Source organism: Colletotrichum paranaense (assembly GCF_030867605.1).
Source record: "Colletotrichum paranaense strain IMI 384185 chromosome Unknown Scaffold_7.1, whole genome shotgun sequence".
Lineage (NCBI taxonomy): Eukaryota > Fungi > Ascomycota > Sordariomycetes > Glomerellales > Glomerellaceae > Colletotrichum > Colletotrichum paranaense.
Genome location: NW_026848965.1, coordinates 1,117,161 through 1,131,555, shown reverse-complemented (window position 1 = coordinate 1,131,555; position 14,395 = coordinate 1,117,161). Strand labels below are relative to the sequence as shown.

At 49.3% G+C, this 14,395-nt stretch overlaps 7 protein-coding genes across 7 annotated transcripts; 3 read left to right on the top strand and 4 right to left on the bottom strand.

The window, feature by feature from the left end:
- Positions 1-63: 63 nt before the first annotated feature.
- CPAR01_09193 (epoxide hydrolase) lies at positions 64-1,501 on the top strand (the record flags this gene model as incomplete). The annotated part of the gene is made up of 4 exons (XM_060493458.1): positions 64-748; positions 810-999; positions 1,058-1,343; positions 1,409-1,501. The coding sequence occupies 4 exons, from the start codon at positions 64-66 to the stop codon at positions 1,499-1,501; spliced, it is 1,254 nt and encodes a 417-aa protein (XP_060347588.1).
- Positions 1,502-1,726: 225 nt separating this feature from the next.
- On the bottom strand, positions 1,727-2,626 carry CPAR01_09192 (low-density lipoprotein receptor YWTD; the record flags this gene model as incomplete). Its single annotated transcript, XM_060493457.1, has 1 exon — positions 1,727-2,626. The coding sequence occupies one exon, from the start codon at positions 2,624-2,626 to the stop codon at positions 1,727-1,729; it is 900 nt and encodes a 299-aa protein (XP_060347587.1).
- A 782-nt stretch (positions 2,627-3,408) lies between these two features.
- CPAR01_09191 (3-hydroxyacyl-CoA dehydrogenase) lies at positions 3,409-4,386 on the bottom strand (the record flags this gene model as incomplete). The annotated part of the gene is made up of 1 exon (XM_060493456.1): positions 3,409-4,386. One exon carries the CDS (start codon positions 4,384-4,386, stop codon positions 3,409-3,411), a length of 978 nt encoding a protein of 325 aa, XP_060347586.1.
- Positions 4,387-5,613: 1,227 nt separating this feature from the next.
- On the top strand, positions 5,614-7,344 carry CPAR01_09190 (uncharacterized protein; the record flags this gene model as incomplete). Its single annotated transcript, XM_060493455.1, has 1 exon — positions 5,614-7,344. One exon carries the CDS (start codon positions 5,614-5,616, stop codon positions 7,342-7,344), a length of 1,731 nt encoding a protein of 576 aa, XP_060347585.1.
- Positions 7,345-7,543: 199 nt separating this feature from the next.
- CPAR01_09189 (uncharacterized protein) lies at positions 7,544-8,472 on the bottom strand (the record flags this gene model as incomplete). Its single annotated transcript, XM_060493454.1, has 3 exons — positions 7,544-7,807; positions 7,933-8,185; positions 8,237-8,472. 3 exons carry the CDS (start codon positions 8,470-8,472, stop codon positions 7,544-7,546), a joined length of 753 nt encoding a protein of 250 aa, XP_060347584.1.
- Positions 8,473-9,250: 778 nt separating this feature from the next.
- On the bottom strand, positions 9,251-10,870 carry CPAR01_09188 (uncharacterized protein; the record flags this gene model as incomplete). The annotated part of the gene is made up of 1 exon (XM_060493453.1): positions 9,251-10,870. The coding sequence occupies one exon, from the start codon at positions 10,868-10,870 to the stop codon at positions 9,251-9,253; it is 1,620 nt and encodes a 539-aa protein (XP_060347583.1).
- A 700-nt stretch (positions 10,871-11,570) lies between these two features.
- On the top strand, positions 11,571-13,650 carry CPAR01_09187 (uncharacterized protein; the record flags this gene model as incomplete). The annotated part of the gene is made up of 7 exons (XM_060493452.1): positions 11,571-11,735; positions 11,795-12,038; positions 12,097-12,186; positions 12,267-12,478; positions 12,546-13,020; positions 13,084-13,325; positions 13,417-13,650. 7 exons carry the CDS (start codon positions 11,571-11,573, stop codon positions 13,648-13,650), a joined length of 1,662 nt encoding a protein of 553 aa, XP_060347582.1.
- Positions 13,651-14,395: the final 745 nt, after the last annotated feature.

Below are 14,395 nucleotides of genomic sequence, written 5' to 3'. Positions count from 1 at the left end.
TGATTTTCTTTCCCTGCACTCGCAGTCTTTCTGTCAACTTAATATCAAATACAACCGCAGAACATGTGGCCACTACTGCCCACCTTCTTGACTTTCCTTCAGTATACCGTGGCCCTCGAGACGACACCGAGAGTCACAATGGCTCCCTCAGAGGAGTTCAATCTTCACATTCCTGACTCCAGGATCGAAGATTTCGCATCGCTCCTCTCTGCTTCAAAAATCGGTTCCGAAACCTGGTACAACAAACACAACAATAAGGACTTTGGCACTACCAGGAACTGGCTCGCTGAAGCAAAAGACGCGTGGCTTGAGCTTGACTGGCGAAAGCAAGAAGACCGCATTAACAGCTTCCCCAACTTCAACGTCACCATTAATGACGTCGATGCTGGACCGACAAACATCCATTTCGTTGGCCTCTACTCCAAGAGAAGCGATGCCTTACCGCTACTCTTTCTGCACGGGTGGCCCGGATCTTTTCTCGAGTTTCTTCCGTTGCTCGACATTTTGAAAAGCAAATATACTCCAGAAACTCTTCCTTACCATGTTATTGTTCCCTCTCTGCCTAACTATGGACTTTCCGGTGGGCCAATCGATATTGAACTCACGCTTGAAACAGCGGCGAGGCTGATGAATGAGCTTATGATCACTCTTGGCTTTGACTCAGGCTATGTTGCCCAGGGCGGCGACATCGGCAGCTTCCTCGCTAGAATTCTGTCAGCGAATCACCCACAGTGCAAAGCCTTTCACGGTAAGCAATATTGGCTCAATACGTTCAGTGGGTGTTCAGATTTGTACTAATACTGAGGCAGTCAATATGCTTGCTCCATCATCCCAAGACGAGCTTCTTACGACGGTCAACATCACCGAAGATGAGGCACAGCACGTACAGCGAATGCTGAACTTCAGCGCTACCGGGTCGTCGTATCTTCTGGAACATGGTCTAAGACCCTCGACGATCGGCCTCGTCCTATCATCAAGCCCACTTGCCATGTTAGCCTGGTAAGCTCCATATCACGGCTTGACTTGCAAGATACTGTCGTTGCCTAACATTATCTAGGATTGGCGAGAAGTTCCTCGAGTGGCCTGATTCCCGTTATCCACTTTCTGTTGACACAATTCTCACTATGGTAAGCTTTTACTGGTACACAGACACTTTCCCAAGAAGCATGTATCCCTATCGTGCTCTCGCGAGCGCAGCAACAGCAAATGTCCTCTTTTCGGTTGCAACGTCTAAAGAAAAGCCATTTGGCTATTCGGCTTTTCCAGCAGAGAACATTCTCTTGCCGAAAGCGTGGGCTGAGAAGGCCTATCCAAATCTTGTGTTTTACAAGCGCAATGACAAGGTATGCCCGATTCCATCAATAACTTTTGTGTTCATGTTGTACATCTAACGTTTGAACTTACACAGGGGGGACATTTTGCGGCATTAGAGCAGCCCAGAATCTTCCTGCAGAATATTGAAGAGTTTCTAGCGGTTGCTCGACCACTGATTGGGCTTTGATGGTTTGGCATCCAGGCGTGTGAGGTCGTCCACTTCTGGTCGTCCTTGAAGGATTGAACTACGAATTATCGCGTGTTAGTCATACTCTTCATCACAGTGGCACAGATAATTCTGGGTCACCAGTGCCTTCCGAAAGTCGTAATATTGATGGAATTTGAACCTATGCTAGATTATCTGTCCTTGTTGTTCCAGTTTGCTTTCTTCAAATTCGCTATCCTGGCGGGACTATACAACTGCGATCCCCGTAATGTCACCCAACTCGGAAAATAATACAGTCTTCTTGTACGTTTTCGTATCAACAGAGTAGACGCCGCCGGCAAGGTCTGTCACGTAGGCTAGCCCCTCCCGCTGGTCCAACGATAGACCAATGGTTTCGTGTAATCGTATTGCCAGAGTTTCCTGTTTCTCGCCATCAGGCATCATGGCTCGGTTAAGTGAATTTCCAGCAGGAGGATCTCCTCGATCTGTCCAATATAGCGTGCCACTTTCCTCGTCGATGTCGAGATCAATTGGCTCGGGAAGCTCGCCGATCACCATCTCGATCTGATGGAGTCGGTCTTCGAAAGAGGCATGTATAGGTGCGCGGAAAATCCGCCCTTGGTTGCCCTTGGATGGTCCTTTCTGTGTCCAATAGAAGACGTTTTGCTGTTCATCTACAGCAATGCCAACGCACCACCTTCTTTGATCCACCCTCTCTTCATCGGTGTTGCCGGTTGAGACGAGGACCTCGACATCAGACCCATCGAAATTGGACCGCATGACCTTCATACCCTCCCGGTCGCACCAGTACAGCTTCATACTCTGCTTGGCGATAGTGATTTGCTTCGGCGTGAAGACGCCAACGGTACCTGCTGACACAATGATTTGTTGGTTTGAACCATCCAAGTTGGCGCGCTGTATTGAGCCGTCGTTGGACTTCAAGCTAGATCCCATGTTGGTCCAGTACATATGACCTTTGGCATGATCAATCACAATACCGTCGGGTAGAGTTGCCATGTTGTCGACTACTGTTTGAAGGTCGCTTCCGTCTGTTAGACATGATAAGATGCGCCCACGGCGACTTTGGGGAGGGTGAGATAGGTCGGTGTCGAGGATGTACAGGCGTTGTTGGATTTGAGAGCCCATGTCGCCTGCCCAACGAGGGTTACAATTAAGGTGTGGGATGGCAATGCACCAAATTAAGATAGTCAGTTGATCGAGAAACTTGGGTCGATCGTCTTTTCAGAATCAGATATATGACCAAGAACGTGTTTTATAACTTGGCACTTCCTGAGTGGGGGCGTATTTGTTTGCATGAAAGCCTTCGAATTATTAGAGGAAGTGGAAAAGTTTGCGTTTTCGTTGTATCGTCATTGCCCTGTTTTGCGCGTCGATTCGCTCCCGGCCACTCCTGGATTCCCGATAAAGTCGGTATTCGCACTTCGGTCTTCGTGACACGCGCACAGCGTTATTGTGTCCACACTGTTGTCATGCAACACGGACCCGACCTCTTCTGAACGGGATTGATTCCGCACTGATCAGGGAGCCACCCCTTCCGCTAATCTAGTACCCACCCCCTGTTCCGCGCACATGGCACCCCGGTAGAGAGGCCATTTACGTTTGGTAGAATCAGCAGATCACTGCTACTAACGAAGAATAGATCGTCGAGCAGAGAACGTGGCATACCAAATACTCGGGTTCCATTGCGGCTGGAAAATTGCGCAAGTAGCCTGGGCTTTTGGCACTCGGCAACTGTACTATTGTTCATTCACCCATTTAGGCATTTAATACTCAAGCTGCATGCTCTGGCTCAGTAGAGCCGAGATGACGGATCATTTGTACTATCAAGTCTATGCTGAGGATATCTAAGGACAAGGTTTGGATACAAAGTTACGAAAAGCTCGCATGCAGTGATTCAACCCTCCATACTACTCTGAGACCGGGTTCTTGCTTGTTTCTGCATAGCTATCCCACTCTTTCCTTACGTTCAGAAGTCGTACTAACTCCTCATCTCGCTGCTTCGCGAGCTGTCTGTAAGCCCTGTCATCCACGGCCTGCCTCGTTCCTGAGACCCATTTCTGCCTCAATTCTTCCGTGACTTGAGGATCTTCAGGTGCGTACCAGGACATCAGGGGACCCAGCAAATGATCCGCCATGTACTCGATTCCACCTTCACCGCCTCCCAAGTGCATTAACATGTTCGGACCCATGACGCCCCATCGAAGACCGGGGCCATAACTCATTGCTTTGTCAATGGCCTCGACCCCAGCAACGTCCTCCTGCAGTAGGTACATGACCTCTCTCATCAAGGCTGCCTGGAGACGGTTGGCGACATGACCGACAACTTCCTTTTTAACGTGCACTGCCCTTTTCCCCATCTTTTCGTAAAACTCCATGGTGGTGCTGATAGTTTCAGATGATGTCTGCCCACCGGCGACTACCTCCACAAGGGGGATGAGGTGCGGAGGGTTGAAAGGATGACCAACGACGCATCGTTCAGGCCGGCTTGGTTTATCCATTCCAAGCTGTATACTTGAACAAGTCAGGCCACTGCTGCTTGTAGCAATGATTGTGGTTGGCCGAACAATGTTCGCCATGTCGTTGAACAATGTCCGCTTGAAATCCAGTTTCTCCGGTCCGTTTTCTTGCACAAAATCGGCGTCCACGAGAGCCTCAGTCATGTTCGTCGTGAAGAAAATGTCTTCCACTTTCGCTGTGGCATTCTTGACGAGGCCCAGCGTCGAAAGAATAGGCAGGGCGTCAGTGACAAGGGATCGAAGGAACGTTTCTGCAGCAGGGTTGACATCGAAAGCCGATACTTGGAGGCCCTGTGCTAGAAAAAGAGCAGCCCAAGAGGCTCCAATAGAGCCACAACCAACAATGGCGACCTTTTGAATATGTGACATGTTCAAAAATAAGATGAAAATGCGGACAGGGGAGTTCTTTCGTAAAATTTAGAACGGCGTGGGTTTTGAAGAGGCTGCTATGTTGCAGTATCTTGGTTCAATGACGGTTGGGAGTTACAGTTGATTAAGATTGCCAGATTGAGAGAAGCAGGATGGAGCAACGTAGTCGCCGGGGGGAAAGGTGAAGTCTCACATTTATGGTAACAGACAGCATAGCAAGCATCTATAGATTACCTGCAGTGGCTGATCTTGGAAACGAAGCCAGCATCATGAAATGTAGAGATCGGGTCATCGTGGGTACATGCAACAAAGACCTGCTTGCCGGCGCCTCCGAGAGGGAGAAGAAGATTACCGGGCCGATGTTGGGGCTCAAAGTCTCGAACTCCGAAGAATTGAAATATGGAGAGCCCACAATGCCGACGAGTGGACACCGATGAAGATACCGTTTCACGGGGGAACGGGCATAATTCCGCGCGCGGAATCAGAGTGGCGGGTCCTCGACTCACGCGACAGCTCCGGATCGCCAGAGCTTGGCTCTCCCGGCCCCCACGTTACTGCCGCTAAATATTCCAGAAAACTTCTACTCTGTTGAAATGGATTCCCACGAGTTGGACCATGACTCTGTTCCAAGAGAAACCAGGTGAACATCACACCGACACGGAATACGGAGTGGCCAATGCTGATCTCTTCGCAGACTTAACGTCATTTTCGCTACGTAAGCAAGTGCCAGCCATTCTAATAATCCTGGCTTTTGCTCGAGACCTCGGCCTCGAACTCCGGCTTTCGCGTTGATATCGCACCCGGTATGTGGACCCCATTCCCGCAGCATTCGGCTCACACTGGGCATCGATATGAGTCCGAGCAACGTCATGTTTCTCCGTCCTCTTCCCCACAACCTCGGCCTCGTGCTGCATATTCCCGCAATGCTCTACGGGACCAAATTTTCGACAGCGGTCACACCGCGTCACTTTGCGGTCCTTCCGAAACCCCTGGTGTCACCTTCCGCTCTACATCCGCGAGGTTCGTCCTTGGCAACCGCATATCCCTTGAGGCGAAGGCTGTTGAAGAACACCATATTTATATCTATCACCCTCTTAGCCAACCGACCTTTTCTCTTCATCAGCCCATTTACATACCACACTCGAAAGGCTCCATCCCGAACCAACACAACTCCATACACCCTGTTCAGATTCATACACTCCATAATTATCAAATTTGCCCGTCACTATGGCATCAGAAAGGATTCCCGATGTTTACGGTCCGGGCACCTTCACAGACAAGACCTTCACCCCCGTACCCGAAGACACCGAGCGGATCTTTCGTCTCATAGCAAGCCAAACTCCGGGCTTCACTCAAGATGAGCGTCTACTTTCCAGAGTCACGTTTACCGGAGAGGCGTATCCCGTTATCCCCGGCCCCATCAAGGCGGTTTCTGTCGCTGCCGCCCTTCACGCCATGACCGGCGTGCTTGCAGATGAAATTCTAGCCATCCGCGGCGTCAACAAGGAGGACAGACAAATATCTGTCAACACCACACATGCAGCTGTCTGGTTTGGCTGTATAGCCACTGCATTCCTCGATGGTGTCGATGTTGTCAGCATGGTCAAGCAGGGCCAGCTCAAGAGCCTTCTGCCTGATTGGGAGCGGGGTTGGACCGACACTCCCCTCAAATACCGTGCGACTGGCCTCTACCCAACCAGCGATCCTGAAGTATGGTATTCTCTTCATGGCAGCATGAACGCTGATCCAGTCCTGCGATCTATCGGCGTCGACCCATCAGCACCAATCAGTTCCAACGACGAGGCAGCCGTGCACATTGCTGAGAGCACCTCAAAGCTTAGCCCAGAGAAAATGGAGGTCACAAATCTGTTAAATGGATTTTGCGGCAGTATCTGCTTCACTCCCAAGCAGTGGCGCGAGTCTGAGATGGGACGGTCCCTTTCTAGGCACCCTCTAGTCAATGTAAAGAAGCAGGAGCAGACGATGCCTACACCGCCGATCGCGTTTCCGCCTCTCAGCTCCAACGACAAACGACCCTTGGCAGGGGTTAAAGTTGTGGAAATGACCCGGGTTATCGCTGGACCAGAGATAGGGACCATTCTTGCTTCATACGGCGCAGATGTAATTCGCGTCAACCCTCCCCACCTTCCGGACATCAACATCATGCAGCTATCATTGAACGCTGGTAAGCGCACGATCGCCATCGATCTGCGAAAAGAAGAGGATGCTTCAATTCTCAAATCGCTCGTTTCCGACTGCGATGTGTTCATCCAGGGGTTCCGCATCAACAAGATGCCCAAGTTTGGCCTTGGGCTGAACGATCTCTTGAAAATGGCTGGTGATCGTGGCCGAGGAATCGTGTATGTCACCGAAAACTGCTATGGACCGGACGGATATTATGCCGAGCGACCCGGCTGGCAACAAATCGCCGATGCTGCGGCTGGCTCTGCCTATGTTACAGGAAGATCTTTGGGACTTCCGAATAACGAGGCCGTTCTTCCTAGCTTGCCCATTTCCGACATGTCCACCGGTGTCTCGGGCGCGGTTGGCGCAATGCTAGGACTGAAGCGGCGCGCGACTGAGGGGGGAAGCTACTACTCACACGCCAGTCTCGTGGGCGTTAATGCCTATGCCCTCACCGAAGAGGTCGGTCTCTACCCTGAAAGCACTGTGGCAGAATGCAAGCAGCGCTTCCAATGGGGTGAAATGAGAGGTGCTCATCATGTTCTGGATCTTCTAGTGACTGTCTGGAATGGATGGACAAAAGTTCTTGGTGACTTCTTCAACCCTGAAGGCGAATGGTTCCAAAGCTTTGATTCAAGTGCCTTCGACAGGAAGCGCTTGAGTATTTTGAAACCGGTGGTCAAGTTTGAGGGGGAAAAGGAAATATCCCCCGAATGGAAAACTCCAAGCGTTCCGTACGCCTTCGAGAAGGCCGAATACGTCAGGTTCCGTTGAACAAATGTTTGTAACAATCGCATCTCAAAATACTAGTAGATCCATACCGCATATACGCAAGGTCCTTGACAAAGCAACGTGACACAGCTGATATAGCTGCTGTCTGAATGTCTTCGTACAGGTAGCGTAAGACTCTTCGAGAATTAAGAAGATATCGTCACATCCAAAGTTTCGAAAGTAAGGTTCTTAATGGGCCAGCTTATAGTTCACTTTCTCCCAAACGAAGAAGATCGTGATTTTCAAGTGTGTCCTTCTCAAAGCCAGATAAGGACTGCTTCAGCATGGCAGCCGAGATTTCGCTAACCCCAATACTTGGTAGTGACACAGTCCACCACAATGCACACGCAACAGCCATTTTCAAGAAGTCGTTAGGTGCTGTTATCAGTCCAGGCTCAACAATACAGGCATCGAGTTGTGATTCATGCTCTTTAGCGAGAGCCAGGACCGCAGTTTCAGTTCTTCCCTGTCATACAAAGGCGTCAGAGATGAAGCAGAATGAACAAAGTGGTACATGTGTCTGAATGTTACAAGTCGAAGCCAGTGTTGGAGTCTCACTGAAAATGGGGAGGACGGGAATAGTTGACGGACCCGCAAAAGTGAGTACTCAGGCTTGAAGCTCGGAGTTTTGGACTGGTCTCTCTCTGTTTTGGCACCACTCATGTATATGAAACGGAACGGTGTAAGGTTTTCAGTATTAGCCGTCAAAGAGCCACGGGCTTCCAGCATTGCTCGCAACCCGGCGAGAGGTGATTCGTAGCAAACTCGACAAATCTCATTCCAGTCATATAATGTCGATTTTGAGGGTGTGATAGCCACAGTCCTATTGCCCCACGGATGATCACTTTTAGCACAAACTCCAATTTCAAGTTTAGAGCATATAGAACAAGCGTACCAGATACATGCATCAGCAGTGGCGAACTCTGCTTTAGTTTCGACAGAGTACTGGTCGTAACCTTCAACAACGATATTTCTCAGCTTTGAGTGATCGGCATCGGAACGAGATTCTGCTTGTATGACCAGCGGTTTTCGAGTAAGAGCAATGACTGTCTTTATTGCAGGGATACGAAGACTCTGTTTAAGCAACTCCGTTCCTACGAAGCCGCTTGCACCAGTTATGATGAGCTTCATATCGATCCAAGTGCTGGAGTATGAAGCCAAAGCCGGTCCGTAAAGACGAATCGGCCCAAGGGGAGCTATCGGTGGCTTGTGACGGCTACAAGTTGTCATTCAAAAAAGACCATTATCAAGACTTAGGACCCGACACAGAGGCGCAAGTTTACTTATATACTCGATGATCGATAGTCTGACGAGACAGTGGGAGTATCCACTGATACTGTGTGCCAATACTGTGTAACCGATATCGAGAATCGTCCGAGCAGCCAGCAAAGGTAGAAATAAAAAAAAAAACAAAAAACAAATACTCGATGATCTCACTCGTCATGCCCGATCCTTTGCATGCCATCCTACACGCCCTTTAACGAATGACGTTTGCAGGTTCAGAGTGGATTCGAGTAAGCACTAAGATGAAATACGTTGTGGCGCAGTTCAGAAGGGCAACGAAGTAGATTAGTGGTTCCCGATACCGTCACAGGAAGAACTTTTGTACTTAGCTCTGTCCCGGGGCTCGTTCCTCAAAGGTGAATGTATCTTGCAACTTGAAGCAGGTACCAGATGGTGGTGGTGATGGTGGGATGCTTTTGCATGTAGGCATGCCTGAACTAGGTATTTTACACATCAAATCGGTTGGTGGGGTTCTTGGTTTCCTTGCGAAGCCTTGGGTCCAACTGAATATATAGGAAGCGAATATGGAAACCTTGAGACTTGGTCCTATATCGTGATTCATCAACCTTCTACCAGATTGCTAACTAAAATAAGAGGTAGGTGGCCACTCAAAGCCGTAACTGAACTAGCAGAAGTTGAATCCCAGCAAATCGTTCGAGTGACAATTGTTAAGGGCATTCTGATACTCCGGGATTCCACCCATGAAACTCAAAGCTTCACGCTGTTTTCCAGGAATGTTGCCGCCCATGTACCAGGTCGTCTTGTTGTGTGATAAAAGCGTTGCGTTACAGAAGTCGGCCGTCAAACGTCCCCATGTCTGCTCGGCTGCGGGCTGAGGATCAATTCTTGATAGCCCCCTATCTCGTAGACGAACTAGTGTCTCAATGATCCAATCACTTTGTATCTCCGAGATGACTGGCCCGATAGCAGTTGCGGTCGGACTCTGTGGCCCGTACAGGAAGAACAGGTTCGGGAAACCTGAAGTCGTCATACCTAGGTATGTGCGAGTTCCAGTTTTCCACATTTCGTTCAGTGACCTGCCTTTCAGACCACGGAAGTTGACTCTGCTGAAGCTTCCGGTGATGGCGTCAAACCCCGTTGCGAGGATCAAAGCGTCAAGCTCATGGACAGTGCCATTCTCCATCCTCACTCCATTTGGTAGAATCCGGTCTATGGGATTTTTCTTTAAGGCGACGAGGCTGACGTTATCTCGATTGAAAATCTCGTAGTAGTTTTGTTCAAGGGATGGCCGTTTCGTGCTAAATGGGTAGGGCGGGTTCCTTGGAGCGAGGTTCTCGATCAATTCAGGGTCGTCCACGTGTATTCTCTGTCGAACTTTGTCTCGCCAAAAGTTGTAGAACAGGTGGTTCGCTTCCAGATTTGTCATAAAGTCTGAGTAATTGCCATGAGTAGGCGCAAATCCGCCCTCCTCCCAGAGACTTTCAAAGAGGAGTTGCTGTTGCTCGGGTGTGTCATCCATGGCCTTCCTGGTGACCACTGGGTATGTAAAGCCGGCCCTAGACTTCTTCATTTGGGAAAAAAGGTCTTCATAGCCACTCTTATCTGGCTCTCCATCCACCGATAACCTCTGTCTCATCGGCATGGTACAGTTTGGTGATCGCTGGAAAACAACGAGCTTCTCAGCGACTGGACCTATCTCCTGAACCAGTTGAACGCCAGTGGCCCCTGTCCCAATGATGCCGACGCGTTTGCCGGAAAGATCCAATGGTTCGTGAGGCCAATGAGCGGTATGGAACAATGATCCATCGAAGCTGTCAAGATCATTTAGATCGGGAATGTATGTCTTGGCGGCAAACCCCATCGCGGGTAGCAGGAAGCGAGCTGACATAAGTTGGCCATGGTCGGTGATAATATTCCAACGGTTGGTGTGTGCATCGAATGTTGCATCAGTGACCCTCGCGCCGAAAGTGATGTCCCTACTAAGATCCCACTTACGGTCAACGAATTCGAAATATCGGAGAATCTCAGGCTGACTGGGGTATTTCTCTGTCCAAGCCCATTCTCTCCAGAGCTCAGGATCAGAAAACTCATAGAAAGGCGTGGCAGTGTCGACACGGGCGCCGGGGTAGCGATTATGCCACCAAACGCCTCCCAATCCGTGGCCTTCTTCAATGACCTGGACTTGGAATCCCTGTTTGCGTAGGTTGCGAAGAAGGTAACATCCGGCAAACCCTGCACCAATGACGATAACGTCCGAATGCAGTTCTTTGGTGTGTGACGGCATTATCAAATCGAAGCTTCCTGTTCCTTAAGGTATAGAAACGTGATGGTTATGAAATTGTCTGAGGATGTACGGAGGAATCATCATCATTATAAGAGTCTTATTTATATTGATGTTGCCTGTTTTACCACAATCGCATCGATGAATAAATTTGTTGTTGTGCTGCGTCCTACACATCAACCCCAGTGTCTCCGATGGTAGATACACTCGATCACAACTCCCTGCACCTACATTATCAGCCAGTGTTTCACGGCTTTGCCATCCGATAGTTAAGGCACAAAGTGTTAGTGGCATGCTAAGTAATCAAGAGGTAGATGACAAACTTTCCTGGGAGCGTTCTCCCTTCCCTGACTATCATCGGATACGTTTCCCGTAGCGGCACTCAGGTTGTGGAGGGAATGTCCAGCAATCCTTCAACAGAAGACATGCGTCGTAAACGGGCAAAGGGCAGGAGTATCTTTCATATATTGACTTGGCGCATGCCGCCGGCGGGATAACATGCCACTTTCTGATTGCCGATGATAACGACCAGCCGGACATGTTTTGCTATCTACCTTAAAGCAGGCAATAACGTGATGTGGATTTCGCGGATTGCCGCAACACATAAGACGGGTCCCCGATTTCCCGCCTTCCGACCGACCATGATTTACCATCCGCTTTCCAATCGTCCCCCACAGATTGAGTCTTTCTGACCGGCTATACGATGTCGCATCTTACACCACCTTTTCCCACCAGAAAAGATGACAAGTTGGAAGATGAAAAGACTGGCGTAGAAGACCTGCAACCCACACGTAGTATTGTTGTGGGTCAGGTCGAAGATGATCGAAGCGGCGAGTTCCACAGGTCCATTTCTCCGCGTCAAATTCATGTCAGTCTTTACTACACGCGAGGAGCCGTTGTCGAATGTTCTACTCACTATGACAATAGATTATATCTCTTGGCTCCAACATTGGAAGCGGCGTCTTTATCGCAACTGGCAAGGCTTTAGCTACTGGAGGCCCCGGCAATATGGTTGTTGCATATTTTTTGGTCTGCAGTTGTGTTTGGGCTGTCCTTCAATCACTTTCCGAAATGACAATTGCTTTTCCGGTATCCGGTAACTATATAGACTACGCCGACCGTTGGGTCGATCCAGCATTGGCGTTTGGTGCTGGGTTCGCTGAATGGCTTGGTGAGTGAGGCAAAAGGCGATACTGATTGAAACCTTGCTGTCACTAACTTTCGAATAGGATGGGCTGCGATAGTAGCAGCTGAAGCGGGATTCTTCCACGTTCTCCTTCGCTTCTGGGCTCCAGAATCGTTTCCACAAGCGGCAACTAGTAAGTCTCGCGCGTATAAGTTTGGTCTGGATGCCACCTACTCTACTTGGCGTCGAATTGAAGCTGATCTTCCGCAATAGTTTCTTTGTTCTTATTCGCGTGCTTCGTCATCTTCCTTCTTCCCAACAAAGCCTTCGCCTGGTTTGAATATGTCACGTCCATAATTAAAATCTTTCTCTTCCTGATCATTATTATACTCTCACTTGCGTTGGTACTTGGAGCCGGGCCAAACGGTTATCTGCACCGAGGAGAGACCTGGACAAGGCTCCCGCCATTCCTCAACGGATTTACTGTAAGCACTGATATCAATTCTTGGCAATGAAATTGGATACAGCTAATATCTAAGTACGTGTGTACAGGGATTCGCAAATTGTGCCCTATTAGCAACATGGGCCGTTGGCGACCAAGTTTTCGTCGGCATCATGGGCGGCGAGGCCGATAGTCCTCGCTTCTCAATGGCCCATGCGACAAAGCTCGTCCCTTTCCGAGTCAACTTCATTTACATGCTTAGTGTCACATTCATCACAATTTTGGTACCCTCGGATGAAGAAAGGCTGCTTGGTGGCAGTAGTGTTTCTGCATCTCCCTTTGTTATCGCTGTAGAGAGCTCTGGAATTCGTGGCATATCCTCGCTCCTGAATGCTGGGATGATGTGTGGAGTTCTAGCAATCGCCGCTGAATCAGTATACTTGTCTTCTAGAGTCCTGCGCTCTATGTCACATCAGAAACTCATCTCAGGTCGCCTGGCCAGAGTGGACGACAAGGGTCGACCGAGGCTGGCGCTGCTCGTGACGTGCGTCGTTGCCGCTGTGCTGTCGTACATACAGCTGTCGGGTAAGTGTCATGAGACTGAAAGCAGAGTGTTTTGATTGCATATGCCTGCTAACAAACTTATAGGGGAAGGTATCAAGGTCTTGAACTGGTTGGTTTCGATCACTAGTGCATCTTTCTTCACCAATTGGATCATCATTTCCTTCACCAATTGGCGATTCAGATGTGCCATCAAGGCACAAGGGGACCTTCTATTCTCCCAGACATATGCGTGGAAATCATCTGCATGGCCTTTGGCTCCTGCCTGGTTAATGCTCGTTTCATTGATTCTACTGGCTTCGTGTCTAGCCTGCGGCATCAACCCTATCGTAAGTGATTTCGGATTTCGATGCAAGATATCGTTGATTTCTTATCTCTTCTCACTTCCGTTCCGCGAAGAGGCTGACTAGCCTATCTTAGGGTGGCGGGGGGTTCACGGCGGAGAACTTTTTCCAATACACCATCGGACTCATTCTCATCCTCGGTGCAACGCTTGGATATAAGATCATTTACAGAACACCCTGGCGTGATCCGAATACAGCAGACTGCATCACTGGTCGGCGAGAGCTATCAACTGAGGAGATAAAACAACTGGACGAATACTATAAGCAGCCGAAGATCAGAAGATTCTTCAGCTACGTACAGCTGTGGTAAGCCCATGGGCTAAACAAAGCTTGTGATTGATAGCAGAGGAGTGTCTATGCTAGATTGATCTAGGGGGTGGCTAAACAACCACCTTATCTTGAAGGTCAATCGTTTTGTGTATAAGGTCCCTTAGCCTTCGAACATAACTAAATGAACTTGGTCGCCTATATAGTTCTCCAAGTCAATAGCTTATACGTGTATTCTAACTATGATGCAACCAGTCATGTTGGAGCCACCTAGATAGCCAAAGTTAGGCGACTGAATACACTCATTTGCCTATTATACTTCATGCAGTAACAGAGCCGAGATTCTACTTGTCGGCTTGATGTAAAGCCATGCATGCCCGGCAAGCCGTCCGGTAAGTTTGCGTGGCACAGCGAAATTTAGAACAACCACAGTATTGCAAAGCTATTTTTATTTCATTGTTTACGGCTTCGGATTCGGGCACATGGACACACAGTTGGCTGTTGAAGATGCCGCAGTACCAGATACTCGATATTGGTCGGCTTGGGTGCCAAAACCGCTAAGGTATCGTTGATTGGCGCCCGGCAGTTGATGAGAAATCGTGGAGACCTCCAGGTTGTTGGGTGTGGTAGGACTGCCGGTTTTCGGAAAGACTTACCACTCTTGTCATGGGGAGTGTTGAAGCGGGTGGTCATTCTCGGGAAACGCATCCGATTTCCCATTGCAAGACTGTGGCGTCACTGTTTTGGTCTACGGACCCAGTTCCCGGTGGCTGTTTTGCCGACTCCTC